Source organism: Canis aureus, chromosome 3 (assembly GCF_053574225.1).
Source record: "Canis aureus isolate CA01 chromosome 3, VMU_Caureus_v.1.0, whole genome shotgun sequence".
Lineage (NCBI taxonomy): Eukaryota > Metazoa > Chordata > Mammalia > Carnivora > Canidae > Canis > Canis aureus.
In genome coordinates this window covers 7,286,110-7,308,875 of record NC_135613.1, presented here as the reverse complement: position 1 = coordinate 7,308,875, position 22,766 = coordinate 7,286,110, and the positions used below count along the sequence as shown (strand labels likewise).

Genomic DNA, 22,766 nt, shown 5'->3' with positions numbered 1-22,766 from the left:
TTTAAAGATTTTTATTTGTTTATTAATGAGAGACTCAGACAGAGAGGCAGAGGCACAGGGAGAAGCTCCCTGCAGGGAACCCAATGCGGGACTCCGTCCCAGGTCTCCAGGATCTCGCCTTGGGCTGAAGGCAGGCGCCAAACTGCTGAGCCACCCAGGGATCCCCTAGAATGTTCTCTTTTAATAACAACTGTTGCTCTGGGAGTTTATTAGTAGTTATATTTGCTTTTTTTGACCAAAATGTAAATAATACATAGGATTTTTCAATACCTGACACAATTTATACATTTAAAAAATAGCAGAGAGACAGGGGTATCTGCATGGCTCAGTTGGTTGAGCATCCAACTCCTGGTTTTGGCTTGGGTTGTGATCCCAGGGTCATGGGATCCACCCTGTGACAGGTTCTGAGCTTGGTGTGGAGTCTGCTTGAGTTTCTCTCACCCTCTCCTTAGCCTTTCCCCCCACTTGTGCACGTGTGTGCTCTCAATCAATAAATGAAATATTTATTTTTTAAAAGATTTTATTTATTTATTTATTTATTTATTTATTTATTTATTTATTTATTTATTTATTTTATCTATCTATCTATCTATCAGAGAGAGAGTGCAAGCAGGGGGAATAGTAGGCAGAGGGAGAACGAGAAGCAGACTCCCCCCTGAGTAGGGAACCAGACGTGGGGCTTGATTCCAGGGCCCTGGGATCATGATCTGAGCCAAAGGCAGATGCTTAACTGACTGGGGCACCCAGGTGCCTCGATAAAGGAAATATTTTTTTTTAATAGCAGAGGGACAGAGAGATGCAGGTTTAAACAAATGTAGTTTATTGCTGTTATGTATTATTAGTTGAGACTAGTGCAGAAAGCAGAAAACATTCCAGGTATTTTAACCAGAAAGGGGTTTAATACATGGGACTGATGTTTTCAAACTCATTAGGACTTAGTGTTTCCAGGTAATGGTGAGCTAGGTTACTCGAATAAGATCTCCTGCTGAAAATAATTAAAGATGCTAAATTACAAACCAACAGACTCCAGGCCAGTTGCTGGATGAATACCTTTAACTAGAAAGTTAAGGGTAATATCTGAGTAACTAAGGGCATTTGTTGTGTTCAAACTCAGCTGTGCTCTAGCTCTGTAATTACACAGGGCCAGAGAAGCAGAGGTTAGGGCCCAGAGCCTCTTGGATGTGGAGTGTGGTGGAAAATCATTCATATTAAGCTGGGGTACCCATAGCCATACCCTGTGGTTAAGGGTGGTATATTTGGTTTCTGAATGTGACAGGCTCTGGAAAGTCTTGGCACTTGAGATTCCCAAGATTCTTAGGGAAGAAGCTAGAACCCAGAGTGTGTGAGTAACCTGTCTAGGGCCACCCATGGAAACTAGTTCTGCCCCTTCCTGTCTTGTGGGTGCTCTGTTTTTTTTTTTTTTTTTTTTAAGGTTTTATTTATTTATTCATGAGAGACACACAGAAATAGGCAGAGACATAGGCAGAGAGAGAAACAGGCTCCCCACAGGGAGCTTGATGTGGGACTTGATCCCAGGATCACGCCCCTGAGCCAAAGGCAGATGCTCTCAACCACTGACCTACCCAGGTGCCCTTCTCTGGGTGTTTTGACAGTGCTCTTGACAGTGGATGTCACCAGATCCACATTCAGAATCACCTTTCTCCATATAAGCACATTCTGACTCAAGGCTCTTTTGTCTTCAGGCCTGTTCTTCCTTGAATGATGCTGAGCTGGGTTCATTCATCTCTGTAATGGTCCTTTTCCTAGTGGGGGGCTGGCACAGATTTGGGCTCAGTAGGTAACTGGCATTCTCTGCCAAGTGGTGGTGTGGCTGGTGGAGGAGCAGCTTTTAAACAGCAGCCAGTGTCCTGATGGACTGTGGTTTTTAAGCAGGCCCATCAGACTATGAAGTAAAATTCCCCAGCACCAAATATTAGCCCTTATTTCAGACTTAAACATCAGTTGATATTTGTCCTGAAATGTCTTCCAGGGACCATTTTGTATCCATGGTTCCAGAGATCTCCTCTGTTATGTAGGATGTTGATTTCTTTATCTAGGGCAGGTTCTGATAGGAACAAGATTGCCAGCCTGCTGAGCTGTGGTTAAGGTGTTAGATGTCAAGATGAAACTATCAGGTAAGATTTCAGTAGCTCCTTGGGGGTCTGGGGCAAGGGAGAGAGGCATTGGTGACTGAGAGGATTGGTAGCAGAGCTGGTAGCTTTCCTCAGCCCCCAAGAGCTGTCTTAGCCCTGAGGCTGAGGAGCTTGTCTCTTTTCTCTCCTCTTTGTCACTTCCTACCAGAGCTCTGTGGGCCTGAAGATATTCACTTGATGGAGCTTAAATTTAAAGTGTTCAGGTCCTGGGCAGCCCCGGTGGCGCAGTGGTTTAGCACCGCCTGCAGCCCAGGGCATGATCCTGGAGACCCTGGATCGAGTCCCACGTCGGGCTCTCTGCATGGAGCCTGCTTCTCTTTCTGCCTCTCTCTCCTTCTCTGTGTCTCTATGAATAAATAAATAAAATCTTAAAAAAAAATGTTCAGGTCCCATGATCATTGGTTCATATGTCTTAAGCAGCATTTATTAAAAGTGCCTGTCAGACCATAAAATCCACCTTCTCTCTAAGAAGAAATAGAAAATAAAAAGAGCTAGGTGAGTGTGTCATCTGCTGTTTGCTTATGGTGAAGGACTTCTTTCTTCTGGCACTGTTGTGAGGCCAGAATACTCTGATGCTTTCCACTGTGCTCTGTGCCAGGGCTTCCTTGTCTCATCTGGAAAAGCCAGATGAGGATAGTGCTGGCATGCAGGGCCTCAGGGGGCGTTCTTAGTGACTGTGCGCGTGTGTGCATGTGTGGGGGTATAGTATATATATAACATAAAATGTGTCATTTTAACCATTTTTATGTGTACAATTCGGTGATATTAATTACATTCACATTCTTATGCAATCATCACCATTATCTATTTTCCGAAACTTTTTCATCACCCCAAATAGAAACTCTGTACCCATTAAGCAATAATTCCCTATTTCCCTCTCCTCCCAACCCCTGGTAACTTTTCTGTTGCTGTGAATTTGCCTATTCTAGATATTTCATCTTACTGGAATCTTATGTATTGTACTTTTATGTCTTATTTCACTTGGCATAATATTTTCAAGATTTATGTTGTGATCTGTATCAGGGCCATTCCTTTTTATGGCTGTGTATATATACCACATTTTGTTTACCTGTTCATCTGTTGATGGATACTTGGGTTTTTTTTTTTCCCCATCTGTTGGCTATTGTGAATAATGGTGCATAGAAGTGAACAATAGAAGTATTTGAATCCCCCCCTTTTTAAGATTCATTCATTTATTTATTTATTTATTTATTTATTTATTTATTTATTTTTAAATATTTATTCATGAGAGAGAGAGAGAGAAGCAGAGACACAGGCAGAGGGAGAAGCAGGCTCCATGCCGGGAGCCCGACGTGGGACTCGATCTGGGGACTCCAAGATCATGCCCTGGGCCAAAGGCGGGTGCTAAACCACTGAGCCACCCAAGGATCCCTATTTATTTATTTTAGAGAGTGCTCAAGTATGGGAGGCTGGATAGGGGCAGAGGGAAAGAGAGAGAAGTAGACTTCCTGCTGAGCACAGAGCCCAACACAGGGCCTAATCTCATGATCCTTAGATGATGACCTGAACTGAAATCAAGAGTCAGTCGCTTAACCAACTGAGCCACCCAGGTGCCCTTTGAGTCCCTCTTTGTATATTTTGAATATTAAACCTTTATCAGATACATGCTTTGCAAATATTTTCTCCTATTTTCTAGGTTATCTTTTCACTTCCTTGATAATTTCTTTTAGATTTTATTTTAATTTAATTTAATTTTTAAAAAGATTTTATTTATTTATTCATGAAAGACACAGAGAGAGGCAGAGACACAGGCAGAGGGAGAAGCAGGCTCCATGCAGAGACCCGATGTGGGTCTTGATCCCAGGGCTCTGGGGTCATGCCCTGAGCCAAGGTAGATGCTCAACCCCTGAGCCACCCAGGCATCCCTTTTTTTTTAGATTTTATTTATTTATTTGAGAGAGAGAAAGCACAGAGGGAGAGAGAGAAGCAGACTCCCTCTGAGCAGGAAACCCGCTGTGGGGCTCGATCCAGGACCCTGAGATCATGACCCCAACTGAAGGCAGATGCTTAACTGATTGAGCCACCCAGGCGCCCCTTTGATAATGTTTTTTGATGTACAGAAGTTTTAACTTTTTTCTTAATTAAAATTTTTTTAAAGTAGGCTCCACGCCTAATGTGGGGCTTGAATTCACAGCCCTGAGGTTGAGTCGTATACTCTACCAATAACAACTGAGCCAGCCAGGTACCCTAAAAGTTTTAACTTTGATGAAATCCAGTTTCATCTTTTGTTGCTCATGCTTTTGGTGTCTTATCTAAGAATCCATTGCCAAATCCAAGGTCATGAAGCTTTTCCCTGTTTTCTTCTAAGAATTTTATAGTTTTGGCTCTTATGTTTAGATTATTGATCCATTTTTTGTCAGTTTTTATACATGATATGGAGGAGGGGTTCAGCTTCATTCATCTGCATGTAAAAGTCCACTTGTCCCAGCACCAATTGTGTTTTTTTCCCAGAGAATGGGGGAGGGGCAGAGGGAGAGGCAGAGTCCCAAGCAGGCTCTCAGCCCATTGTGGAGCCTAAAGTGGGGCTCTATCTCACAATCCTGAGATCATGACTTGAGCTGAAATCAAGAGTTGGATGCAATTGAGCCACCCAGATGCTGATGCCTCCCAGCACCGGTTGTTGAAGAAACAATTCTTTCCCCACTGAATGGACTTAGCACCTTTGTTGAAAGTAATTTAGCAATAGATATGGGTGTATATCTGCACTTTAAATTCTATTCCATTTGTCTGTGTCTACTTTATGTCAGTACCACACTGTTTTGATTAACTGTAGTAGTCTAGTAAGTTCTGAAATCAGAAAGTGTGAACCCTTTAACTTTGTTCTTCCTTCTTCAAGGTTGTTTAGTTACTTGAGGGTCCCTTGCGTATCCATATCATTTTGAGGATTGACTTTTCCATTTCTGCAAACAAAAAAAAACACTGTTGGAATTTTGGTAGGGATTGTATTGACTTTTAGGGTCAATTTGGAGAGTATTCATAATACTCTATCTTAACAATATTAAGTTGTTAATATGGAACAAGATGTCTTTCCATTTATTTGTATCTTCTTTAATTTCTTTTAGCAGTGTTTTATAGTTTTTAGTGTATGAGTCTTTTGCTTCCTTAGCTAAATGTATTCCTAAGTATTTTACTTTTTTGATGCTATGTTATAAATAAAATTATTTTTTATTTTTTTTATTTATTTATTTATTTTTTTTTAATTTTTATTTATTTATGATAGTCACAGAGAGAGAGAGAGGAGGCAGAGACACAGGCAGAGGGAGAAGCAGGCTCCATGCACCGGGAACCCAACATGGGATTCGATCCCGGGTATCCGGGATCGCGCCCTGGGCCAAAGGCAGGCGCCAAACCGCTGCGCCACCCAGGGATCCCTAAAATTATTTTTTAAATTTCCTTTTTAGATTGTTTAGTGTTAGTACATAGAAACACAGCTGCTTTATGTGTGTTGATCTTCTATCCTGCACCCTTGCTGATTTCATTGTTTAGCTCTTATGAGCTTTGTACTGTTGGGGATTTTTTTTATAAGATCACTTCTGGGCAGCCGGGTAGCTCAGCGGTTTAGTGCTGCCTTCGGTCCAGGGTGTGATCCTGGAGACCTGGGATCGAGTCCCACGTCGGGCTCCATACATGGAGCCTGCTTTTCCCTCTGCCTGTCTCTGCCTCTCTCTTTCTGTCTCTCTCATTAATCTTTAAATAAAATCTTTAAAAAAAAAAATCATTTCATCTGCAAATAGAGATAGTTTTACTTATTTTCTTTTTTTAAAGATTTATTTATTTATTTATTTATTTATTTATGAATGATAGACATAGAGAGAAAGAGAGAGGCAGAGACACAGGAGGAGGGAGAAGCAGGCTCCATCCTGGGAGCCTGGCTCGGGACTCGATCCTGGGACTCTAGGATCGCACCCTGGGCCAAAGGCAGGCGCTAAACCCCTGAGCCACCCAAGGATCCCCAGCTTTACTTATTTTCCTATTTGAATGCCTTTTATTTCTTTTTCTTATCTGATTGCTCTGTCTAGGACCTCTAGTGCAATTTTTTTTTTTTTTTTTTTTTTTTTTTACTGCAATGTTAAATACTAGTGGTGAAAGGTGGGCATACTTGTTTTATTCTGGTCTTAGGGGAAAAGCTCACCATTGGGTTTTCGTAAATACCCTTTATCATATTGAGGAAGTTCCCTTTTATTCCTACTTTTATTCCTGCTCTTGTCATGAAGGAGTGTTGGATTTTGTGAAATGTTTTTTTTGTGCATGCAATTGAGATGATCAAATGAGTGTTTTTCCTTAGTTCTATTAATGTGGTTTATTATATTGGTTGATTTTCTTAATGTTGAACCCACCCTTGGCTTCCTGGGATAAATCCTACTTGATCATGGTGTGTAATCCTTTTAATACACTGTTGGATTTGGTTTGCTGCAATTTTGTTAGAATTTTTGTATTTATGTTGATAAAGTATATTGGTCTGTAATTGCCTTTTCTTTTGATGTCTTCTTGGTGGCTTTTTGATTGCTGTTTCAGTATCTACCCCATCTTGGGCTTGCATCTGGGTACAGCACATTTGTAACAGTATCCAGACATTATTCTGCCAAGAATTGAAGTCTCTAGGTCAGAGCAGGGAAGGAACTTAGAAGCCCTTTAGTCCAGCCTCTCCTCTTCTGATAGGGAACTTGAGATGTGGGGTGATATCTGAGACCAAGAGTCCTGAATTAGGCTGGAGTGTCTGAGACCGTGCTTCAGAGTCTGGGATATTGTCTCTGGAGTCCTGCTGCAAAGTATTCCTGTCACTTTAAAACTCTTCTACTTCTCTTCAGGAGGCAGGAAGGGAGTGCTAAATTTGTTGCCAAAAAGGTCCCCTGTGTATGGTGCTCCAGGCTGTCTCTCAGGACTGGATGGGTGATAACAGCAAAGTCTGGTCTCCTGGCCCCAGGTCTTGTTGTATGTCTCTGGAGGCTGTGAGACTCCAAAGGTCTGGTTTCTAAGGTCCCGTCCTCTGTTCACCATCAGGCCTGTCTGGGTCAGTTGGAGCTGTGCTGAGCCAGTGTTACTGCAGGAAGATTTCCTGGGTGTATGCTCTGGGTTGTGCTTGGGACTCACCTGGTACTACATGAGCCAGAGCCCCAGCTCCTCTGCTGAGCAGGGATTTTGACAATTTCCCGCTGTTTCTGAAGGTGTACCCTTCACATGCAGCCTCTGCCCTCCTGTCAAGGCTCAGGGAAGTGGGTGTACTGAGCGGTTGACCATGAAAACCAGGTCCCCTGCTGTGTCTCCCTGGCACTGAAATGTTGCTCTGGGAGTCTGGTGGGTGAGAGCCAACAACCTCCTCAGTATGTGCCATCAACTGGCTCTGGAAAATGATTTTTCTATGACTATTAATTTATGTTAATTGTAGAAAATATGGAAAACCAGAGAGGAAAAAAGAAGAATCCAAGCTGACTGGAGTGCACTCATATCCCCGCGTGACTGCAGGGTTTCAGCAGACTGTTGCTTTTGTAGGAGAGTCAGCAGAGGCAAGGGGAGGGCAGCATGGGCCCCAGAAACCACCAGTCTATTTTCATTGTAGGTGACTTACTAGGGCCCCTGTTCTCCTCTGCTGCCTGCAGTGTATGGTGAGAGCTTCAGGGCGGACCTGGCTGTGTGGTCAGCGGAGGGGCTTGCCAGAGACGTTGCTCTTCCTCTGTCTTGTTCTCCAGCTTGGCCAGAGCTGTGCTCGCTTGCTGTCCTCTTCTCGCGAGAGCCCCACAGATAGAGTTACTCTTCTAGCTCTAGCTTGTGTTGTGGTTTTGGCAGTGAAGTAGAAACAGAGAAGGTAGAGGCCAACTCATGGTCTCACTGCACCGAAGAGCTTATCTATTGTCCCTTCACACTTACTGGCTGTCTCACCTCTCTGATAAAGGGTATTTTCCATTTTGCTGCCATATGGGAGAAAGGAGTAAATCGGCTGGGTTTACCCTACTTTCAGTCATGATATGGGGTTAATAAGTTTGCCCTCAAGCTCCTCAGATATATCCTGCTGCCTGAAAAGAAAGTCCTAGTGGAGATGCTAAATATAGGGGAGCTAAGCTCTGTCTATTCCAGTTACCTGCTTTTGGGAATGAGAACCCATGTTGCCTCCCTCCCAGGTGACCAAGGCAGCTTGTATCTGTTAGTGTTAGAGCATTGTCTGACATGTTACGAAGAAGGAAGCAAATGCTCATCTCCTTTTTCCTTGGCAATCCCCAGTAGACAGGCCCTTGTTTTTAGATGTTCCAAGATCCAGGCCTTCAGAAATAGCCTATTTTACCTGATTCCAATGCTAGAAAAGCCTCTAGGTGTGAACTAAAGCACAGTGGAGTCATCCACTGTCCACTAGCAGCCCTTTTGGCACCATGCCCAGGATCCTGTTTAATGGCTACACTGAAGGCTCTTAGGGCTGAAGATTATAGCTGAAGAACAGTCTCTGACAAGCTGACTCGGGCATATGGTGAACTCAGTGGTAGGGGTGGGATTTGAATCTGGGCTTGCCTGATACATTTGCTCTGATGCAGGTATGTTTCTTGTTCAGCTGTTTGCACACAGTGTAAATGCCAGGGTTGGAAGAGAGCTGGGGAAGGGCCACTACTGAGAGGCCAAGTACTTAGGCTCCAAAGTTTGGAGCCCTTTCTATGGTGACTAGCTCTGCTGGGCTGTGTCCCAGGCATCTCCTCCCCCATGCATCTAAGTTTACTGTGTTCTAAAGAGCACTTGGCTCAGGGGTGCCTGGCTAGCTGTCAGTAGAGCGTGTGACTCTCGACCTCAGGGTTGTAAGTTCAAGCCCCACATTAGGTATACAGATTACTTAAAGATAAAATCTTTATTTTTATTTTTTTAAATATTTTATTTATTTATTCATGAGAGACACACAGAGAGAGGCAGAGACATAGAAAGAGGGAGAAGCAGGCTCCTCACAGGGAGACGGATATAGGACTTGATCCCTGCACCCAAGATCACTCCCTGAGCCGAAGGCAGATGATCAACCCCTGAGCCACCCAGGCGTCCCAAGATAAAATCTTTTTTTTTTTAATTTTTTATTTATTTATGTATGATAGTCACAGAGAGAGAGAGAGAGAGGCAGAGACACAGGCAGAGGGAGAAGCAGGCTCCATGCACCGGAAGCCCGATGTGAGATTTGATCCCGGGTCTCCAAGATCGTGCCCTGGGCCAAAGGCAGGCGCTAAACCGCTGCGCCACCCAGGGATCCCCCAAGATAAAATCTTAACAAAAAAAAAAAAAAAAAGGAACAGTGGGCTCTCTCCATGCCTTGCCATCCTCACTGCTTCTGTCCTTGTCCAGCCCTTGTCAAGCCTTTGGTTTTGCCTCTTCAGTCCATTTTACAGATATTAGTGGTTTGATCAGCTGCACCCTTTTCTAAATCCTTTCTGTAGCTTCCTATTTACCTTCCATGAAGTTCAAACTCCTTAAGCTACCATGCAGGCTGTATGTGAATAGCCCATTTCCTGCTCCAGCTTTGGTTCTTTTTAGGTCTGCCCAAGCTGTGACCCAGCCACACTAATTTCTCTTAGTTCCTTGATTGTGGAGCTGTGTTCTTGCCACTATGTCTCAGCACATTCTGCTGCTTCTGCATGGAACATGCTCCTCTCTTCCCCCTCACTCCTTACCAGGTCTTGGCTCAGCCTTCACATCCTCTGGGAATCCCCGAGTCAGTGCATCCTGAGTCTTTGGCTTGCCCCTTGCCTCTAGAAACTGTTAGAGTGCAGTAACTGAATTCAGACCCCAATCCTTGTGTCCCCAACACCATATTGGACACAGGATCTTTATAGAGTAGGTGAATGATCTCAAGCGCTTCTGTAAAAATAAATTTATCACACCTGTTTTTACTGAATTACTCCACTTTAGCAAGGTTTCAACAGCTCCTAACAATTTATTCATTTTCAAGTGCCACCAGAGATCCATAGAGGAGAGAGGTGTTGTCAATGCTGCTTAGATGCAGAGGTACTACTATATGTGTCCAGGAGAACGTATGTGGGTTTGGGGTTTTCATTATGCTCTTTCCTTATTATTTTACTTTATTCTTGCCAGCCTGTTAGAGAGCTGGGATCACATGAGTCCATGACCTGGCAAAGCACTACACATGTCATTTGTTGGTGATTGAGAGGGAACCTCAGGCCTCCTTAGATTTTTCATGAGTGGATGGAGTAGTAGACTTCCCCTCTATGCCTGTAATGTCACTAGCTTCATGATTGTAAGTTATTTAATCTCACTGCTAAAGTCCAGTGTCTGCAAGAGGGGAGAATAGTACTGGAGGTGCTGTGGCTGAGTTCAGAGTAGCTGAACTATCATGTAGCTCTTTTATTATCTCACCATACCAGCTATAAGCTTAGGTTCCCTTGTAATATAGTTGGGAAAGATCCTGTGACATTGGTGATAAAGTTCACCAGACCATGAATGGATGAATGCTAGGGGTTTGTTGAATGTCTGTTATGTGCCCAGCACTGCTGTAGCTCCATGATTTTCCTCTGAGGGCTGCGGGTTCCTTCCTCTATCTCCTGCATCCTGAGGTAGGCAGCAGGCCTTGTATCAGTTTGTTAATTGTAGCATAAGACATAGGGTTTGGGCCTGTAAACTTTGGGTCCATCTCTTGTGTTTGGATGGCTTGGGTTATTGGTATTTAGGGGATATCAGAACTGAGTAAACACATATCCACATGCTGGGTGTTGGCCAGAGATGACACTTCTGAAAGAATGAACATGTGAAGGTATTGTCTCCCTGAATCCTAAATCCCCAAGCTTGAATAGAGGAAAAGATTTTCTGTAATAACAAATGCTATAGCTGATGATAGTGAACTTGAACCTTTTTTGGGACAAGGGGCAGTTGCATTGATATGTATTCATTTATTTATTATAAAACATACACAACATAAAATTTACCATTTTAATATTCTTAAATGTACAGTTGAGTGGCATTAGTACATTCACATTGTTGTGCAACTATCACCACCATCCATCTCCATAACTTTTTTCATCTCCCAAATTGAAAGTCTGTCCCCATTAAACAGTAACTCCTGATTCTCCTCCTAGGCCCTGGTAACTACCGTTCTATTTTGTCTTTATTAATTATACTACTCTAAATACCTTTTTATAAGTGGAATCAAACAAAATTTGTCTTTTTAAGTTTTTTTTTTTTTTTTTTTTTGAAGAGCGTAAGAGAGAGTGAGTGCACATGCGAGCATGAGCAAGGGGGAGGGGCAAACAGTCTCCTATGAGCAGGGAGCCTGACACTGGGCTTGATCCCAGGACCCTGAGGTCCTGACCTTAGTCGAAGTCAGACAACAACTTGAGCCACCCTGGTGCTCCCTGCAGTTGTCTTTTTGTGACTAATTTCACTTAGTATGATGTCTTCAGGTTTCTTTTAAAAAAAAAAAACATTTTGTTTCTTTATTCATGAGAGACAGAGAAAAGCAGACATAGGCAGAGGGAGAAGCAGGCTTCCTGTGAGGAGTCCAATGTGGGACTCATCCAGGGGCCCTGGATCATGACCTGAGCTAAAGGCAGGTGCTCAACCACTGAGCCACTCAGGTGTCCCAATGTTTTCAAGTTTATTCATGTTGTAGTATAATATCAGAATTTCCTTCCTTTCTTAAAGTTATATTTATTTAAGTAATCTCTATACCCACATGGGGCTCGAATTTACAACCCCAAGAGTTGCATGTTCCGACTGAGCCAGCCAGGCACCCCAGAATTTTTTCCTTTTTAAAGCTGAATATTATACTGTGTACAGATGTTACATTCTGTTTATCCATTCATCCATTCAGCGATAGATACTTGGATTGGTTTACTTTCACCTTTTGACTGTTGTGCATAATGCTAGTATGAATATGGATGTACAAATAATTATTCAAGGCCCTGTTTTCAGTTCTTTTGAGTATATACCCAGAAGTGAAATTCTGTTAAAAATCAAGCTTTTAAAAAGCATAGTGTGATTTTTTTTTAGTAGTTTTTTTTTTTTTTTTAATTTTAAAGATTTTATTTATTTGAGAGAGAAAGAGAACAAGCAGGAGTGGCAGGGAGAGGGAGAAGCAGGCTCCTCACAGGGAGACCAATGTGGGACTTGATCCCTAGAGCTGGAGATCATGCCCTGAGCCCAGGGCTGAGGCTCAACTGCTGAGCCACCCAGGGGTCCCACATTGTGGTTTGTTTTATTTATTTATTTATTTATTTATTTATTTATTTATTTATTTATATTTTTTATTTATGATAGTCACAGAGAGAGAGAGAGGCAGAGACACAGGCAGAGGGAGAAGCAGGCTCCATGCACCGGGAGCCCGACGTGGGATTCAATCCTAGGTCTCCAGGATCGCACCCTGGGCCAAAGGCAGGTGCCAAACCGCTGTGCCACCCAGGGATCCCTCACATTGTGGTTTTGATCTACATTTTCTAGTGATTAGTTAGGCTGTACATCTTTTCATGTGCTTATTAGCCATCTGTCTCTATAACTACTCAAGTGCTTGCCTGTTTTTGTTTTTGTTTTTTAAGATTTTATTTATTTATTCAGAGAGAGGCAGAGACACAGGCAGAGGGAGAAGCAGGCTCTATGCGGGAAGCCCAGTATGGGACTCGATCCCAGAATTCCGGGATCAGGCCCTGAGCCAAAGGCAGACACTCAACCACTGAGCCACTCAGGTGTCCTGCTTGCCTGTTTTTAATAGATTTTCTGTTTTGTTATGTTTTTTGTTTTTGTTGAGTTGTAGGAGTTCTTTAAATATCTTGGATATTGAACCCTTAATCAGGAGTGCCTGGGTGGTTCAGTCAGTTAAGTGTCTGCCTTTGGCTCAGAACATGATCCCAGGGTCCTAGGATCGAGCCCTGTGGCAGGCTCCCTGCTCCACAGAGAGTCTGCTTCTTCCTCTTCCCCTCTCTCCACTTGTTCCCTCTCTGTTTTGCTCACTCGCTCTCTCAAATAAACAAATAAAATCTTTAAAAACACCAACCCTTATCACATACTATTTGCAGATATTTTCTCCTGTCCTGTGGGTTGCTTTTCACGGTGTTGATGGTGTCCTTTTAGACACAAAAGTTTAAGTTTTTTTTTTTTTTTTTAAGATTTTATTTATTCATTCATGACAGAGAGAGAGAGACTGGCAGAGACACAGGCTGAGAGAGAAGCAGGCTCCATGCAGGGAGCCCCATGCGGGACTTGATCCCAGGACTCCAGGATTACGCCCTGGGGCGAAGGCAGGTGCTAAACCGCTGAGCCACCCAGAGATCCCCAAAGTTTACGATTTTGATGTAGTTTACTTTTTTTCTTTTGTTGCCTGTGTTTTGGGTGTGATATCCAAAAAAATCATTGCTGTTTCCAATGTAAACCTTTTCTCCTCTGTTTTCTTCAGAGAGTTTTACAGTTTTAGGTCTTTGTTTATTTGATCTGTATTAAGTTAATTTTGCATATGGTTACGGTAGGGGCCCAACTTCATTCTTCTGCATTTGATATCCAGATGTCCCAGCACCATTTGTTGATAAGACTGTCATTTTCCAATTGAATGATCTTAGTATTTTTGTCGAAATCAGTTTACCACATATGGGAGGGTATATTTCTGTGCTCTCTATTCTGTTACTATGGCCTATATGTTTGTCTGTATGCCATACCAACACTGTTTTCATTATCACAGATTTGTGGTAAGTTTTGAAATCAGGAAGTGTGAGTCCTCCAACTTTTTTCTTTTTTCTTTTTTTTTTTTTTTTTTTTTTATGATAGGCACACAGTGAGAGAGAGAGAGAGAGAGAGGCAGAGACACAGGCAGAGGGAGAAGCAGGCTCCATGTACCGGGAGCCCGACATGGGACTCGATCCCGGGTCCCCAGGATCGTGCCCCGGGCCAAAGGCAGGCGCCAAACTGCTGCGCCACCCAGGGATCCCAGCTTTTTTCTTTTTTTTCAAGATTGTTTTGGCTAGTTATTATTCCTTGCGATGCCATATGGATAGCATTAAATCTGTGTTTCGAGGGATGCCTGGGTGGCTCAAATGTTTAGCGCCTGCTTTTGGCCCAGGGCGTGATCCTGGAGTCCAGGGACCGAGTCCTACATCAGGCCCCTGCATGGAGCCTGCTTCTCCCTCTGCCTGTGTCTCTGCTTCTCTCTCTCTAAGTGTGTGTCTCTCATGAATAAATAAATAAATATTTAAAAAAAAAAATCTGCGTTTCGCACTCGGTAGTTAGGGATCTTAACAATATTAGTCTTCCAATTTGTGAACACAGATGTCTTTCCATTTATTTGTATCTTCTTCTGTTTCTTTCAGCAACATTTTGTAGTTTTTAGTAGTATAGTCTTTTGTCTCCTTGGTTAAGTTTTTTTTTTTTTTTAATTTTATTTATTTATTCATGAGACACACATAGAGAGAGGCAGAGACAGAGGGAGAAGTAAGCTCCTCACAGGGAACTCAATGTGGGACTTGATCCCTAGACCAGGGATCAAGACGGCCTGAGCCAAAGGCAGACACTCAACTCCTTTAGTCTACTTTAGAGACTAAGAGTATTTTATTCTTTTTTTTTTTAAGACTTATTTCTTTTAGTGTGAGAGAGAGCAAGTGGGAGGATGGGGAAAGGGAGAAAGAATCTCAAGCAGACTTTGTTCGCAGAGTATGATGCAGTACTAGAGCTCATGACCCTGAGATCACTTGAGCCAAAACCAAGAACTGGACATCTAACAGACTGAGCGACCCAGACACCCCAGTATTTTATACTTTATAATGCTATTATAAATCAAATTGTTTTAATTTCCTTTTTTTTTTTTTTTAATTTTTATTTATTTATGATAGTCACACAGAGAGAGAGGCAGAGACATAGGCAGAGGGAGAAGCAGGCTCCATGCACCAGGAGCCCGTTGTGGGATTCGATCCCGGGTCTCCAGGATCGCGCCCTGGGCCAAAGGCAGGCGCTAAACCGCTGCACCACCCAGGGATCCCTAATTTCCTTTTTCAATTGTTCGCTGTTTGTGTAATAGAAAAACAACTGATCTTTGTGTGTTGATTTTGTATCCTTCACTTCTGCTGAATTTGTTTATTCTAATAGCATTTCTGTGGAATCTTTAGGGTTTTATACATACAGGATCATGTCATCTGTGGATAGAGATGGTTTTACTTATTCTTTTTCGGTTCTGGTGCCTTTTATTTCTTTTTTCTTGTCTAATTGCTTTGGCTAGAACATCTAATACTCTGTTAGGGTGGCAAACAGGCATATTTGTCTTGTTCCTGATCTTAGGAAAAACTTTTCAGACTTTTACCATTAGATTTGATTTTAGCTGTGGACTTATCATATACGGCCTTAATTATTAAGACAGTTGCCTTTTTTTCTAAAAGATTTTATTTATTCATGAGAGACACAGCGAGAAAGGCAGAGACATAGGCAGAGAGAGAAGCAGGCTCCATGCAGGGAGCCTGGTGTGGGCCTCTATCCCAGGACTCCAGGATCATGCCCTGGGCCGAAGGCAGGTGCTCAACCACTGAGCCACCCAGACATCCCTAGACAGTTGCCTTTTATTACTAGTTTGTTGAGTATGACTGAGATATAACAACGTACCATACAATTCACCCACTTAAAGTATATAATTCAGTGTTTTTTAGTATGTTCATGAGGTCCTTTTTTTTTTTTTTTAAGATTTTTTATTTATTTATTAGAGACAGAGAGAGACGGAGGGAGGGAGGGAGGAAGGGAGGGAGAAACAGGCAGAGGGAGAAGCAGGCTCCATTCAGGGAGCCTGACGTGGGACTCGATCCCGGGTCTCCAGGATCATGCCTTGGGTGGAAGATTGCGCTATACTGGTAAGCTACCATGGCTGCCCTGTTCATGAGGTCCTTATAGCTTTTTTGCCCTTGCTTATGTCAGACTGGTTGGATAATAGTTTTCAAGTACATGAAGACTTGCTGAAAGGTAGAAGGCTGTGTCTTTTTGTAATTTTAGAACATCATACTTTTGCAAAAGACTTAATGTCACCCATTGTTTGAAGAGTTGGGACTCATTTGTTTTGAACATCGACTCAGCTCCAACTTTTTATGAATATGCAATTTAGGTTCCTGTGGGGTTGCTCATTGACACCTGCAGGTGACATGCATCCATGTGTTGGCATTGGATTTCCTCTGGGTGCTCTGCCCTTAGATCATCCACTTGGATTCACGAGTTGACCCTAGGGTTTATGTAAAGGCTCCCAGACCATCCACTGGTCAACACTATTCCATCTCTGGGGCAGAGTTTATAGAAAGGTGTTGAGGGCTAGCTGCTGGAGGTGGAAAAGATTTCCCCAGTGCAGAAGCCTAAGCAACTTAAGTTTGAGTGCATATGCCTTAGTAGTTCCTCATTCCCATGGAAATTTGTGGAATTAGACCCTGGTTGCTGGTCGCCAAGCTGCTCAACCTTCCCTATTTGCATTAGCTTTAAGTGGTTAAGAGTTATCCAGGAAACATGTGCTCCAAACACAAACCCTCATCTTAGTGTCAGGAAACCTGTATGTCAGGGATGGGATCACATGTAGTATTGGGCAGGGACTCAGGCTCCTTCGGATAGGACAAGATGAGTGGGCTGACATCTAAGTCAGGGAAACCCCTGGGTATGTGGTACCTGATTTTATTGATGACTGCAAGGCAGTTGAGGTCATTTGCTGCTTGGTCAGCTGAGGCATTAAGAGAATGGAGACTGGCTTTTGGCAGCTTCTACCATGTAAAGCAAGGAAGCTGATTATTTGGGCTGCTGGTTTTCCAGGAAAAAGTACAGGTTTTAATCTAATGGGAATCCTGCCAGCAGGCTTACACTGCTTCTGCTCCTGATGGTTCTTCAATGTCCATTTTTGGCAGGAGGTAGCAGGCACTTGGAGAGTCTGGGTCCTTTGAACCTTGCAAGTCCCTCTTTGAAGTGCTGTTCCTTTCCCTTTCCTCCTCTTCCCCTAACTCCTGCAGGCCAGATTATCAGGGTCATGGGTTGGTCAGTGTCTTCCTGGTTCCCACCAGCATGATGAGATAGCTGGTTTCAGAGGAGGATGTGTGGGTCAGAGCCTGCCTTCTCTGCCTGGTCCTTTTTTGGATGATAGAGTCTGCTCCCCCAAACTCACTGGTATAGCCAGCCAGAGAAGGGCAAAGGGGCATTTACTGTAGATGAAGGACTTGGAGAGACAGGAGCACCATGTTGTGGGAACTCAGGTAGTGTTAGGAAACAGGTACATAGGTGCATGGTACATGTTGGGAAAGAAAGACATAATCCCAGACGGAGAAATGTATGTGGAATGCAGAATTATTTACGATAGGGAATAATTGGAATGTAAATGTGTAAACTTGAAATGGTCAAAATAAGGCAAAAAACATTTTTGTGTGTGTGGTAAAGTATACATAATATAAAATCGACTATTTTAACCATCTTTAAGTGTAAGTTCAGTGGCTTTAAGTACATTTACATTGTTATGCAACCATAGTTATATCTCAGCCCTCTTGGTTGGTGTTTTTAGTACTCTGAGCTTCTCAATTACCTGTTGGCACTCATACAAGGTTAATATAAGGCATCATGTGTGGGTTTCTACTATTGTATTCTTAGAAGGTAATTATTTCAGTTCTTGGGGAAATACCTCACTATTTCCTTGCACACTACCAACAGACTGAAAAACTGTGTTCATTTCCTTTTCTGGCCTGCCTTCTCATGAATGCCACTGAGATATCTTTGACAGAGTTGTGCAGCATGGGCCCCACCTTGCTGTGGTTGGCTTAGTTGTTTAGGTACTTAGGTGGGAAGAGTGGGGCTGGGGCGGTGTCTCAGGGGCTTAAAGACAGCCCCCCCCCAACATTGGATGATCAGGGGGCCAGTGGTGAATGTATGGGGCAAAGGTAATGAGTTTGGAGATACCCAGATAAGAAGCCCTGTGTGAGGGGTCTTTACAGTCTTCTACAGAGCCAGCCTAGCTGTACTTTTTCGGTGTCTTGGTCCTTGCTGAAGAGTGGCTTGTCCTTGTTGGATTGATCTTGCATCACTCTGCCAAGTACTACCTAGGATTCATCTGCTTACTTTAGTTACTTCTTGAGGGTAGATTCCACTGCCTTAGCTGGAGCCAAAAACCAAGGGGCTGGAAACAGTGATTTCAGGAAACTTTCTTCTGAAACTGAAACCAGTGGTTCCTACTTATAAACACACAAACTACCTCTTGTTTCTCCAGCTACTTAAGACATTGGGATGATTTTCCTTAGAAAATGAAAATGTGGGGGCAGCCTGGGTGGCTCAGCGGTTTAGCGCCGCCTTCAGTCCAGGGCCTGATCCCAGAGACCCGGGATTGAGTCCCATGTCGGGCTCCCTGCATGGAGTCTGCTTCTCCCTTTGCCTGTGTCTCTGCCCCCCCACCCCCTTTGTGTCTCTCATGAATAAATAAAATCTTAAAAAAAAAAAAAAAAAGAAAGATGTGAAGCTTCTGTAAGAACCATTTAGTGTATTAAGAGTCTCTATATTCGGGACACCTGGGTGGCTCAGGGGTTGGGCTTCTGCCTTCAGCTCAGGGTGTGATCCCAGGGTGCCAGGATCGAGTCCCATGTCGGGCTCCCTTCATGGAGCCTGCTTCTCCCTCTGCCTGTGTCTCTGCCTCTCTCTCTCTCTGTCTCTCTTATGAATAAATAAGTGGAATCTTTTAAAAAAAAAAAAAGAGTCTCTATATTTGTTGCTTTTCCGTTTTTCTTTTACCAAGAAATATTTTAGAAGGGAGGCACATAACCATTTGCTAACCAAAAATTTTGTGTGTGTGATTTTTTGAAGGTACATGGGAATAGGACTGTCAGCTCAAGGCGTCAACATGAACAGACTTCCTGGTGAGTCACTGGTTAAGAGAATATTTGTTCTGCTCTCCTGATCCATTCTATGATGAGAATCATGGTAGCAGCCAAGAGAATAGAGTGAACTTTGCTGCTTGCCTTACCCAAAGCCAGGTCATAAGGTGGAAGATCATAAAACTTGGCCATGGGTGGGATGGTATGGGCTTCCATTTCAAAAATTAATTAGCAAGTGTTCATCATTCATGGAATTTGAACTGTTTGTAGTTAAAAGCAACCTGAGTTTGGTCCTAGTGGGGATATGCCTTTGTAACTGTTATTCCCATTGGCCTTTGACCAGCCTGGGACCCTGGCATATATGGAGAGGAAGGCTGCTGCCAATTCTGGCTTCTTTGTTACTGCACCATATTGATGATAAAGTTTTTATTTTTTATTTTTTATTTACTCATGAAAGAGACAGAGACACAGGCCGAGGGAGAAGCAGGCTCTATGCAGGGAGCCTGACATGGGGCTCAATCCTGGGTCTCCAGGATCACGCCCTGGGCTGAAGGTGGCACTAAACCGCTAAGCCACCTGGGCTGCCCAATGATCAAGTTTTTAAGTGGCCTCCCACTTGGAACATGGTTGAGGTGATTTTTTAAATAAATAGTATGTGTGCAAGACTTGGATTGTCAGTCAGCAACCTCATTCAGATTTGTGGAATGCTCTGAGCCCTGCAGATGGTCCTCCTCTACTTTCCAGGAGCCCTTTCAGCTACTTTCTGCCCAGTGACCCATACCTAGTCTTGGGCTGTGTACAGTTGAGGGGATAGAAACCTCCAACAGAAGCTGGTGAGTTCCAGAAGATGGTCCTAAGTCCATTTATCCCTATAGTGGCATAAGTGACATGGTGCAAGCTACCTTAGCACCATCATGAAGGCGGGCAAAGTCCCTATGTTTTTTGTTTTGTTTTGTTTTAAAGTCCCTATGTTTTTGCCCTGGCCCTCTCTTTTTTATGCCTCAGACACAGAGAAGGCAACTGGCTTTTTCCAAAAAGAGAGCAGCACTTAAACATTATGTGTTTTCCCATCTATGCTTGATATCAGTCACAGATTTTTTTTCTCATTGACTAATTTCAAGTACTTAAAATCTAGAATTGCTCGAGATTCAACTAATTTGTCAGGGGTCTAACATTTTTCAGCTTTGATATGAGTGAAAACTGACCTTTAGTTATTAATCAGAATGTATGTGGCATGTTTGGCCTCTTTGTGTAGCACGCAGCTGTGTAATTTTTTAAAAAGATTTATTTATTTATTTATTTATGATAGACATAGAAGAGAGAGGCAGAGACACAGGAGGAGGGAGAAGCAGGCCCCACGCCGAGAGCCCGACACGGGACTCGATCCCGGGACCCCAGGATCACACCCTGGGCCAAAGGCAGGCGCTAAACCGCTGAGCCACCCAGGGATCCCCGCACTTGTGTAATTTTTAAAGATTTTTATTTATTTACTAGAGAGAAAGAGAGAGAGTTCATGCCCTTAAGCAGGGAAAAGAGAATGAGGGGGAGGAAGAGAGGGATAAGGAGAATCTGCGTTCAGTGGAGAGTCCAACACTGGGCTCGGTTTCAAAACTGAGATCATGACCTGAGCCGAAATCAAAAGTTGGCCACTTAACCGACTGAGCCATCCAGATGCCTCTTAATCTTTTTCTTACTCCAAATGTGCTCTTTGAACTTTTGCACTGCCTTCATGGCAGATAAAAGAAGCTTATTATATGGAAGTAACTATTATAATGTTATTAGATGTCACTTTAAGCAACTCTGAACATTGGTTAAATGAATTTTTGTTAATCCACAGAAAAGAATACTATGCAGCTTTGAAGAGAATGAGGAGGTTGTTTAGGTACTGATTTGGAGTCATCTCTAGAATATATTGTTAAGTGGAAAATATAAGCCATAGAACAGTGTATAATATGCTACCAAATGTGCAAAAATAAAAAAGGCATGAATGTATGAATGTGCTACCAAATGTGCAAAAATAAAAAAGGCATGAATGTATGAATGAATGTATCTGTACTTGCTTGTACATGCATTGAATATCTTTGGAAAGCTACGGAAAAACTTATATAATATCGGCTATCCCTTGGGAAGGGACAGGGTGGCTAGGGATAGGACTAGAAAGATTTTTCACTTTCAGAACTTTCACATCTTCTTTCTTGTGAATATATTAATCTGTTTTAAAAGTATGAATAGGGGATGCCTGGGTGGCTCAGCAGTTGAGTGTCTGCCTTCAGCTCAGGGCTTGATCCTGGGATTTGGGATCTGGGATCGAGGCCCGCAACAGGCTCCCTATGGGGAGCCTGCTTCTCTCTCTGCCTGTGTCTCTGCCTCTCTCTCTCTCTCTCTCTCTGTCTCTCATGAAAAAATAGATACATCTTAAATTTATTTATTCATGAGAGACACATAGGGAGGCAGAGACATAGGCAGAGGTTGAAGCAGGCTCCCTGCACGGAGCCGATGCGGGACTCAATCCTTGGGCCCCAGGATCACCATCTGAGCTGAAGGCAGATGCTTAACCGCTGAGCCACCCAGACGCCCTAGATACATCTTAAAAAAAAAAAAGTATGAATAGAATTAAACAAAAGCAAGTGCTGTTGTGTCAAGGAGTCCTCACATGTCTTTCAGGTGGATTGGGAATATAGCATTTTACTATGTGCTAGGCTTGGTATTCTAAATTCCACATGCTCATCCTTCTTGAGTAAGAACTATTTTTTGCATGGCTCATTTGGTTTGAGATCCATGGAGTAGAGTAGATGAGGTAGGAGGGGGAGGTTCAAGGTCTACCTAGGCAAACTTGAATTTCTTCAAGATAGAGCCCTGTGGAGCTGGCCTGGTTTGTTTGCATTGTTCATAAGATGGGCTTTTTGACCCTCTCTGGGCCAGTTGGAAGCCAGCTGCTGGTCATGTGTTTTGATGTTGTGAATGTAACATTGTAGAGAAGTCCATCTGGGATCCTTGTGCAATCAGACTGCACCTAGGCACAAGATGTGGGCCTGTAGGGAGAAGGGACCTGGACACAGTGGATGAGGTGAGAGTCCCTACATTAATATATCAGGAGAGTTGGCACCTTTTTTTTTTTTTTTTTTTTAATAATTTTTTTTTAAGATTTTATTTATTTATTCATGATAGTCACAGAGAGAGAGAGAGGCAGAGACACAGGCAGAGGGAGAAGCAGGCTCCATGCAGGGAGCCCGACGTGGGATTCGATCCGGAGTCTCCAGGATCGCGCCCTGGGCCAAAGGCAGGCGCCAAACCGCTGCGCCACCCAGGGATCCCATTTGGCACCTTTTTTAACATCCTCAGTGGCACATCTCTTGTTTGGCAGGAGAAAGGGGCCTCTGTGGGTATTGTACCTATTTTCATTTCATTTTGCCCGCCAGCTCTGAGGGCTTTCCTTCCTGCCGTATCTGTTAATATCCCTGATTAGTCCTTAAGGTAGTAAGTAGGAATCAGAATGCAGCTAGATAGGGATTCTCCCTAGGAAGGATGGATGCCTCTGGCTTTCCCAGGATATAGGGCTGGTTGAATGGGTGAGAAGACCTAGCACAGGACAGATGTAGGGATAGAGGGGAGACATTCCTCTTAGGAATAAGTGTCCTGCTGCTGTTCATCCTGCTGGATTTGGAAGATCACAATCCCCTTTGACACTTTCCATTTTCTGGGATTGCTTTTTTTGGTGTGTGTTTGGGGGTTAATGAGCATACATTCTCCAAAACTGAAATTATCACCATTCATAAAGAGTTGGACCTGAAATTCTTAGAATGTATTCCAGTGGGGACATGAGATGGAGGATGATGGCAGC

At 43.2% G+C, this 22,766-nt stretch overlaps 1 protein-coding gene across 2 annotated transcripts in view; it reads left to right on the top strand.

Moving 5' to 3' along the window:
- The window catches only part of RANBP10 (RAN binding protein 10), a 74,619-nt gene that overhangs the window by 8,930 nt on the left and 42,923 nt on the right, over positions 1–22,766 (top strand). For both annotated transcript variants that reach the window (XM_077887655.1, XM_077887647.1), the window contains exon 3: positions 18,915–18,967. In XM_077887655.1, coding sequence (XP_077743781.1) covers positions 18,915–18,967 — 53 coding nt within the window. The remainder of the gene's footprint in view (positions 1–18,914; positions 18,968–22,766) is intronic.